The sequence below is a fragment of the Engraulis encrasicolus genome, chromosome 22 (genome assembly GCF_034702125.1).
Source record: "Engraulis encrasicolus isolate BLACKSEA-1 chromosome 22, IST_EnEncr_1.0, whole genome shotgun sequence".
NCBI lineage: Eukaryota > Metazoa > Chordata > Actinopteri > Clupeiformes > Engraulidae > Engraulis > Engraulis encrasicolus.
Genome location: NC_085878.1, coordinates 12,062,582 through 12,072,835, shown reverse-complemented (window position 1 = coordinate 12,072,835; position 10,254 = coordinate 12,062,582). Strand labels below are relative to the sequence as shown.

Below are 10,254 nucleotides of genomic sequence, written 5' to 3'. Positions count from 1 at the left end.
GTGAAGGGTTTATCTGCAAGTGTTGAGAGTAATTGGCTTGTGTGTAGAGTTTTGACTCTATGAACGAAATTTTGCAAATTGTGTGCAAGCAGTAGGCAAAAACTGTAAGATAATGCCAACGGGGAGGTTCATATTAGCCTGATTATCATCAACTTAGAAACTCCTTTCCAGACTTGGTCTGACCAAAAGCATAACAATTAGCATTTCCCAAAAGGCATTTCCCAAATGGCCTCCCTTGGTTTGCTAATGATTGTTTGCTCCCCAACAAAGTGGGAGGAGTTCCCGCATTTGCGGGAACTCAGAAAGTACTTGCTTTGACTCTTGACCTGACTGGTAGCAACGCTGAAGCTGTTGCTTCACTAGGAGGGCACGGCCTGGCTAGGTTCATATTATAATCTTAAAGCATGTTCATCTTTCCTTTGTGTATGTTCACATGTGTGCACACTTAAATTTTCAACTGCCATGCCTCACTATATTGTCACAATACACCATTCACTGTTTCTGGCTGTGTTTCAGAATTAAACTGACATGATATTCATTACACTTGTCACCAGAGGCCATAGACAGGCTGTCTACAAATAAAAATATCTCATTTAAATGTACAATTTAGGGCTTCAAGCAACAGTCAGGATATATGCACATGCTGGTGACTGGGGACACATGACATGACCTCCAACAAGGCCTAAATGTTGACAATTTTAACTGTCACTGACGAAGGACAACCCATATTCTGGAAATTGAATTACAGATGCATTTTATTATTTTTTCAAAATAAGACAAAAAATAGCACAGTAAAATTCCCTCTTTTCAACACACTCCGTACACGCACACACACTCAAAAAAGAACACATTCACACATATGTATACTACTAAAAAAGTTTCCCTTCCTTCTGACAAAAACACTTTTTGTGCAGGCAAAGAAATGTTTGATATTGATGAGCCGTCACACACTGACAGCTTGCAGTAAATGTTGTGCCGTACACAGCTGCAACGTGACAAGGTGAAGACTGCAAGCTTTCTCGGATGAGATACTGCAGTGACGTCATATGAAAGAGTATTGATTAGCCTATTTGATTGCGACAGCAAAACGCCTACTTAGTGCAGAGTCCCTGCCTTTGCTTTGGGGAAGTCAGGTGGGAAGGAGATCTTATCTTTAAAGCAGCTTTTTATTAAAATAGCATCCAGTGTTTGTGGCTACCTTTGTGGCCTAAACCCCAGAGCAAAACAAAATGGATGTAAGGGCAGATGGGCAACTCAAAAAAAAAAAAACATTGCATCCTATGTTTCCAAATGCTCCTGCTCCTTTAAATCTAGTACAACCTGGAGCTGAGAGCTACCACTACCCAGTGTGAGCTCTTCTGTTGCAGGGCCACTGAACGTGCCAAAGTGGATGTGATTCAGTGCTGCTTGTCTACATTGCCACCTGCTGGTGACATTCAGCTACAGTTCCTGATGTTCCATTTGGAAACACAGCATCAAACAAAATAGTATTAATAATAACAATTAAAAAGATACATCAATAATACTAACAGCAAAAAAGAGGAAGGCAATGGATGACCTCAGAACAGGCCTGGGGAGGTCATGTACCGTTAAAGTTTAAGTTTGGTAAAAGCAACACTTAAAATAGCAAAAAGACAAAAAACAATAAACAAAACACAAGGGCAAAGATTGGAGAATTGTCATTGAACTGGGCAGAACAGACACCTGCCTCTCCGTCAGATTTCCTGGTAGGATGTGGTTGGATATGATGTGTCTTCATCTTCATCCCTTCAAGAAAAATGAAAAAGATTTCCATTAATATTGATTACCGTTAATATTTGAAGACATTTTGCATATGTTCATTCATTCAATTCATTGTCATTTCCTGTGTATTTTAAATCATTCCAAACTACTCTAAAGCACTGACCAAAAGACATGGCAAAGGATCATAAAGCTTGTCGTCAAAATAATTCCAAGGTCTAGCAGAGGGTATTCAAAGTGTGTGGCTAACTGATGTTAACCTAAAGATAAACTTTGTTATGCTAGCCATAGCTACTCCAAGTGGCGGTTTATTATAACTTCAATCCAGGTAAATTACTTATTGTCTTTTTTGTTATTGTTGGTCTTTTTGACTTTATTTATGATAGGACAGTGAAGGTGGTGACAGGAAGCGAGTGGGGAGAGAGAGACGGGGAAGGGCCGGCAAAGGACCCGGGCCGGGAATCCAACCCGAGTCAGCCGCAGTGCCCTACCGTTTTGCCACGGCAGGGCCTACTTATTGTCTAACAGTTCCTCTTACAGTGTTACAGCGCTGGAAGTATCCCAGACCAGTGGTTTTCAAGGTGGAGGCTGGGGACCCATGGGAGGCTGTGGGGGGCTGCTAGAGGGCCGCAGAGGGTCGGCAGGAAAAGTAGAGCAAAAGAAAATAAATAATAAATAATTGAGTAAATTGACTAAATAAAGTAAAACTTTTTTAAAGCTAAACAGCATTCCCAGTTGTATTATTATCGCTATTGTTTTATGTATCCCAATGCCGCAAAGACTTACCATAACGGTAACCTATACAGTGCCCTCCATAATTATTGGCACCCCTGGTTGAGATGTGTTTTTTAGCTTCCAATTATTTTATTTTTTTTCTAAATAATATGGGACCTTAATGGAAAAAAAGAGAAAAATCCAACCTTCAATACAAGTGCATTTATTCAGTGGGGAAAAAATCCCACATAAAGAAATAATTATTTGACATCAAATAATGTGTGTCACAATTATTAGCACCCCTGGTGTTAATATTTTTTACAACCCCCTTTTGCCAACAAAACAGCACCTAATCTTCTCCTATAATGTTTCACAAGATGGGAAAAGACAGAAAGAGGGATCTTCAGCCATTCCTCTTTGCAGAATCTCTCTAAATCATCCAGAGACCTGGGTCCTCTCCTCTGTACTCTCCTCTTCAGCTCACCCCACAGGTTCTCAATGGGGTTGAGGTCAGGGGACTGAGATGGCCATGGGAGGAGCTTGATTTTGTGTCTGGTGAACCATTTCTGTGTAGATGTGGCCATATGTTTAGGGTCATTGTCTTGCTGAAAGACCCAGTGACGACCCAGCTTCAGCTTTCGGGCAGAGGGCAACAGATTTTGATTTAAAATGTCCTGGTATTTCAAAGTATTCATGATGCCATGTACCCTAACAAGGTTCCCAGGGCCTTTGGAAGCGAAACAGCCCCACAGCATCACTGACCCACCCCCATACTTCACAGTGGGTATGAGGTGCTTTTCAGCATGCGCATCTTTCGTGGTACGCCAGACCCACTTAGAGTGTTTGTTGCCAAAAGGCTCAATCTTGGTCTCATCTGACCAAAGCACACGGTCCCAGTTGAAGCCCCAATACCGCTTGGCGAACTCCAGACGCTTGCATTTATGATTGTGAGTGAGGAAAGGTTTTCTCCGTGCATGCCTCCCAAACAGCTTGTTGGCGTGTAGACAGCGCCTGATGGTTGATTTGGAGACTTTGTGACCCCAGGATGCTACCATGTGTTGTAATTCTGTAACAGTGAGCTTTGGAGATCTTTTGATTTCTCTTACCATCCTCCTCACTGTGCGTGGTGGCAAAATAAACTTGGGTCCTCGTCCAGGCTTGTTTACCACTGTTCCAGTTGTTTTGAACTTCTTAATTATTCCTCTCACAGTGGATATGGGCAGCTGCAGTTGAGTGGCAATCTTCTTGTAGCCTCTGCCTGACCTGTGAAGGTCGACGCACATCTGCCTCACTTGTATGCTGTGTTCCTTTGTCTTTCCCATGTTTAAGAGTGGATAAGAGAAATGGCCTCGGTGTCACGTCATATTTATACCCCAGGGAAACAGGAAGTGATGAATTACTAATTAAATGTTCCTACATACTCTGGTAAACTTTGTAAACTACTGTATAAATAACAGAAATGCTTCAATTATATTTATTTCCTGGGAATTGTTAAGGGTGCCAATAATTGTGGAACAGGTGATTTAATGAAAAATAATTATTTTTCAGTCAGGGATTTTTTTATTTTCTTACAATTCATTTGAGTTGAAGGCTACATTTTCCTACGATTTTCAGTGTGACAGTATTCTTCTGCAATAAACACTGAATTTATTTTAAGGCTTTTAACACATCTCAACCAGGGGTGCCAATAATTATGGAGGGCACTGTATGTCTGTGTGCTGCCTGCTGTTTGGCTATGATATGAAAAGGGTAGGCTGGTGTTGGATCCACTGTGAGTGTGTTATAAATTTCTTCGTTACAATGCTTGCATGTAGTATATTTCCTGTAGTAGTTAAATAAATCAGGAATGCACCAATTCCATTGAGTTGTGAGAAGTGGTGTGCACTGAGAAAATACAGTGCACGGCTGAAATCTACCGGTATATGGGGGCCTTGTCATGGTTAAGTTTGGGAAACCCTGTCCCAGACAATCAGTAGAAATCAATCACATCCACCTCTATGCTCTGGAAGCCTAATGAAAGACCCTCAACCTGCCATCTGGAACACACTCTTGTCCCATGACATTGTCTGCACAACACCAATCCCCATTAACGATGTTAAATGAACCAGACTAAACTGAAAGCATCACAGACATCCAGTTAATATCACTCTAGTCTGCACACCTCCCTCTCCCCATCCTCTGGAGGCCTGTTGCAAGTCAGGTCAGGTATCCAGATACGGGCCCCTGGGGCACATCCTTGTTCCAAGACATTATCTGGACAACACCGACATTAACAATATTAAATGAACCAGACATAACTGGAAGCATCACAGACAACCAGTAAGTATCACTCCCTCCCTCCACATCTCCAGCCGTCTGCTCTGGAGGCCTGCTGCACTCCAGTCAGGTAGAGAGATGGGCACACTTTCCTGTTCCTTGATTTTATCTGGTCAACATCATTCTCTACTATGAACCAACTTACACTTGGAAGCATCACAGGACATACTGTATACTCACTCGTCCACACCTCTCTCCTTTTACTCTGGAAGTATGATACAAGTCAGGTACCCAGACAGACAGGCAGACCGATAGACCCATCCTGCCCACCCACAGCTACTATAGCCACCCTGTGGTGTTTACTCAGATCCCCCTTCCCAAACTGCTGGCGGGGTCGAATCAATAGTTGCCCAGCGCCGGCTGCAAACAGAAGGGATTGTTTCCTTGTCCTCTTTCGTCGTGGATCTTAAAACCAAGCGACTGTCTCCTTGCACTTATTAGAATGTGCAAACACAGATGTGTGCTGTGGGGCGGTATGGCAAACATGATTTTGTGTGCATGTTTGTTGGGACAAGATTTACATTATACAGCTCTGGGAAGACTGAAATAGATGTGAAAAGTAGCTCTGTTGACCAACCCATGACATACTAGCAAGCCAGAATACTTGGATTGGATAATGCTTTAGTTTAACAATCCCAATTTGAAAGGAAGTTCACATCCACCCTGCACCAGCAAGGTCATGGAAGCAGCAGCAGTTTTCCTCCACTAAGCCATTTGATTTTTCCACAGCTAATTAAGATCACTGGATCAATTTCACCCTTCCGAAACTGCTGGCTGCCCACACAGCATAGCTGTTCTACAGACCCGCACAGGAAACTCTCAGGCCATATCCGAAATGTTCACTCATCAACTCCACTACCTAGTTCACTACTATTACGGCAGGATTTTCCTCCAGTACTTTTTAGTTTATAGGTGGCCACCTTGACAGCAAACACCTGCCGCCTTGACTAGGTCCCCCCAAAAAGTGTATTTCGTTACTTATTTTGTTAGAATTCATATCATGTCGCAAAGGAAACTTAGTGATTTTTCAAATGTAATTTCTAAAGTTGCTTTGCAAAAATATGTATACTGTACACTATTTTTGAGGGGGTTTCATATCATGTTTCATATGAAACTAAACTGCACAGCATAGTCACACATCTGCAATACTACTTCTCATCCCACCCACCACCAACCAAAAATTCAGCAGGAAACATTGTAGGGTGTGAATTCCATTGTCTCGATTGCTACATAGTGCTCTTTTAAAAGGTGAACAGTTGGGATTAGTCCTGAATGGAGACTGAGAGGCTGACAGACAGGCTTCACCCTCTTGTTTCTGCCACAGCTTGTTTGCAGAGCGCTTTGCCGCCGCAGCCTTGTGCTACAGTCCCCCCTACTGACCTTATTACTTATTAACGCCACCCGGCCAGTTCATCCGATGCTCAACAACAGCATGTGTATAAGTTACTCCGGGTCCAGCCAGGGACTCTGAGGAGTTATGAGGCGTTGGAAAAGTACTTGACACTACTTCCTCAATATGCAGTAGTTCTGGTGGAAATGCCAAAAACAGTTAGGTAAAATGTATTCCGTTTTGGTCAATGGAAAGTAATGTCATTGATTAATCTGACATCATCTAAGATAACGTGCCTATTCATAATAAGAGGCCAGCTTGACAAATGTGATGCACTATTCTAAGTTCAATTTCCAACTGCACATTTTAGGCTGAAACAATTTATCAGAGAATAGAAATGGTCATTTGAAAAAGTAACTATTGATTTGACAAAACTTTTCTGCAGGATAACGCCAAATTAGTAACATGCAATGTCATTCCCTTTGTAAACAAATGACATTGAGAAAATGACAAATTTGAATTTGAAAAAATGATAATGTTAATGACTCATGGTCATGGATGGTCCTCCAAACTGGGAGTGGCAGAACCATTTCAAAGGCCCAAAGATAAATTTGGTGTTTGTCAACATTACATCTAAGACACCACTTGCCGCAAAGGTTGAGGCACATGAAACAAATACACACTCAGATCAGATTGAGCCATTGCACAAATGCATTATGCAGCGTGCATCTAAATAGCATACCTATTACACGATAAAGCTGGCAAAGACATCTCCCATCATGAAAACAGCACCTTTTTGTCTGACCTGTGAGGCAGACTCAGAAAGCCTCTGTGTGCGGGCATGCATGGCAAATCACCTCGTTTAGCCTCATAATGCCAACTTGTATGTATGAAGCACAAGAGTCCACGTGGCATCACCCGCATACTTCCTCCACTTAAACACACAAAAATGGATAGAGGTCTGTGTGTCTGCCTGTCTGATTGTGTAACTGCCTAACTGTCTAGCTGTATGTCTGTTCGCTGCCTGTCCGACTGAATGTCTGTCTTTCTGTCTTTCTGCAGCCACCTGTCTGCCTGCCTGCCTGCCTGCCTGCCTGCCTGACTGACTGCCTGCCTGCCTGCCTGCCTGCCTGACTGACTGACTGACTGACTGCGTCTGACTCAGCAGCAGACATTTGGGGGCAACCAATATATTGGAGTGCAGCAACTGCCCTACTGCGTCTTTTGAGATGCCAGGAAATGAAACCACCAGACTTCCATCAGATTGTTAAGGGATGGCAGTGCCCTAGACAGGGCAAAGCAGGACAGGGCTACACCCCTCCACACACGCCAACTCTTGCACATTAAAAAGTGGCATGCTCATACCTGCTTTCTTTGTAGGCCTATATGAATACCCAAGTCTGTGCTCGGACTTGAAAACCTACCTGGTATTATCCTCCTCTTTCAACTTTCTTGCAGCCTGTTTGGATAGTTTAATTTGCAAGTCCAGTCTATGCAAATAGTCTTTAGCAGAGAGTTCCTCGGGCTTCGGGGGTTTGACCTCGGGTTCCGGTGGTGGCGAAGGGGTGGGTGAGGGTTCGTCAGTGTCGGGAGCCACGTAGGGCAGTTCCTGGGGAGTGGTGGCCTCGCTATCCGGGGACTCCAAGGACAGTCCGTTGAAGAGGGGAGGCTTTTGCGAGGCCACTGGGATGTTTAGGCTGTTGCGCAGGAATATACAGTCGTTGCCGAAGAGCTTGTTTGCCCTCTTGATTTGCTCCATCTGTGTTCAGCAGAAAGCAATAAAGGCATTCCTCATGTCACACAGTATTTAATTGAACATTGAATATGAAGCATGGCGCTACAGTAACTTGATCCGTTAGAATGTGTCAGGCCACACAGCGCTCACTAGCAACATGTAACCACATAGCCTACACAGTGTACGAGTAGACTCTAGCCTTGTGAATGGGGCACCCTTGAGTTCCATATATTTGCAAGACACCGCGGTGGCACGGGTTTACTTCATTGCCTGTGTGTCCCTCCTTTTCGTGGCCTCAACACAAAGCCATATTAACAAAATACGATGAATATACAATGCCGTTACGCAGTTAAGATAAATTAACTCTTAGCTTACATGGGACAGTGCTAATCCACTAGCACATCCAGCACTGAGGGCTGAACACAAACGTCGCGTGCTAGGCTGCCTTTGAGAAGTACCGTGTGGGGATGTAGGCTATGCCTTTGTACACCCTCGAGATTGTGATTTATATTGACATTTTCAGTTGACAGCGTTCCCTACTCTTCATGCGCAACAATACACTAACTCAAGTAAATGAAGACACTTACCGTAACACCATATTTGAGGGCTATCCCTTGCAGTGTGTCGCTGTCTGTCACACAATGCTCAATGTATTTCTCTCCCAAAGAGGCAAAAACACTGGCCGTACTACCATAGGACCGGGTTTTGGTACGAGCCAGACTTTGTGACAACTCGCTCTCCGATTCTGATCCTGAGCGCGACCTGGGGAAGATGGGTTGCCCGAACCGTCCGCCTCCATCCCGCAGGACTGGGGAGAACTCCGCCATCTTCTTTCCGATAAGAAAGCAGAATGATTCACCCCGTTTGTCGCACCTTTCGTGGGCCACCTGGACCTTTCTTTAAATTCTAGAAAGGTCCATGTTGGCGTCTCATTCTACAACATCGCATTGGCGCGTCCTTGGGTCTGCCAACCTGCCCTGTCAAAAACTGCAAAAGTTGGACGTGAGCGTGAGGCCTTCACACAGCCAAAAGGCATCGGTACCCTACCGCCAGGGCTCCGTAACATAATAGCCTACACATAGCAGTCTGTTGTCAGAAGGAAGCGGCTCAGATGAGTTCCACGAGCCAACTGGTTAGAGTCACTCTGTTGATGTAAAGAATGTCACTCCTTTGGCTAAGTCTTAAAGGAGACAATTAATAGAATGCTTAATGTTATTTAAAACATTAAAACAAGGTAGTCTTACAATTGTGATGATTGCTTATGAAAAATATGAACTTATCTGTGGCCCCACATAAAATCATTAATGTTGCCAAAGTTTTAAGAGGGTTGCAAAATCTTGGAACAATGGCAGATGTTATCTCACATTTTCCATGTAAAATTACTAAATAGGCCTATTGTTAAATAGCCTATTGCAAAGACGAATGAAGACCAGAGGTGGAAGAAGTACTGAAGTTGTGTACTTAAGTAAAAGTAGAAGTACCCTGCGAAAAAATTACTCAAGTGAAAGTAAAAGTTGTTTCCCAAAAACGTACTTAAGTAAAAGTCCTAAGTACTAACTTTTAAATGTACTTTTCAGTACAAAAGTACAAGTAGGCCTACTCACGCAATGGCTGTCTTTCTCCATGTCTACCTACTTGATCCAATAGGAAAAAGTGTCTGCAACGGTTTTCGGTTCTATTTGAACATGACTATGGAGTCCTGTTAATGTTTTTAAAAGTATATTTTCTGTCTGGGTGTCAATTTGGAAGAGGGGCTTGGTCCCGCCTCCCTGCCCGCAGCTGAGGCTACTGAAATATCCACGAAACAAAACAGGAAAACCTAGGATAAATGTAACTAGTAACAAAGTCTTCTCCTAGAAATGTAAGGAGTAGAAAGTACAAGTAATTGTCAAAAAATGTAATTGAGTAAAAGTAAAAGTCTGCATTTTTATTTTTACTCAAGTAAGTACAAATTCCAGAAAAAACTACTTAAGTACAGTAACGAAGTAAAAATACTTAGTTACGTTCCACCTCTGATGGAGACTAGGCCTAATCAGCGGTGTAGTCTACTTTTTTGAAGTGGGTATACTGTATATTTGAGCATTTTTTGAAGTCGGTATACTGTACATATTTCTGCTATTCAAAACAATGGATCAATCAATTTTAAGTTGGTATACTGAAATGCCTGAAATTTAGAAGTGGGTATACTCCGTATACCCGCGTTCTACGCAGACTACACCACTAGGCCTAATCCATGTCAATGTCACTGCATTAAAACTCAAAGTAAAGAAGTTAGACAAGACTATACAGGGCAACATTTTCTCTACGGTCTGATAATGGAAACCTTTTCAAGCTCGCTGTTCCCTGCCATTGCTGTTCATAGGTCTACTCTGAAGTCACAGAGGCAAGAGGCTGTGAATGAATCATTAGCAGTCATTCA

General features: G+C 42.9%; 1 protein-coding gene across 3 annotated transcripts; it reads right to left on the bottom strand.

The window, feature by feature from the left end:
* Positions 1 to 737: 737 nt before the first annotated feature.
* On the bottom strand, positions 738 to 8,936 carry lysmd2 (LysM, putative peptidoglycan-binding, domain containing 2). Of its 3 annotated transcripts, none has more exons than XM_063187785.1 (4): positions 8,423 to 8,936; positions 7,525 to 7,859; positions 2,279 to 2,359; positions 1,668 to 1,767 (listed from the first exon to the last, which is right to left on the bottom strand). In XM_063187785.1, exons 1-3 carry the CDS (start codon positions 8,660 to 8,662, stop codon positions 2,317 to 2,319), a joined length of 618 nt encoding a protein of 205 aa, XP_063043855.1. In that variant the 5' UTR covers positions 8,663 to 8,936; the 3' UTR covers positions 1,668 to 1,767; positions 2,279 to 2,316. The 3 variants fall into 3 exon arrangements, with proteins under 3 accessions (XP_063043854.1, XP_063043855.1, XP_063043856.1); XM_063187786.1 differs by having other exon boundaries at positions 2,279 to 2,356; XM_063187784.1 differs by lacking the exon at positions 2,279 to 2,359 and having other exon boundaries at positions 738 to 1,767.
* Between the last annotated feature and the right edge of the window lie 1,318 nt (positions 8,937 to 10,254).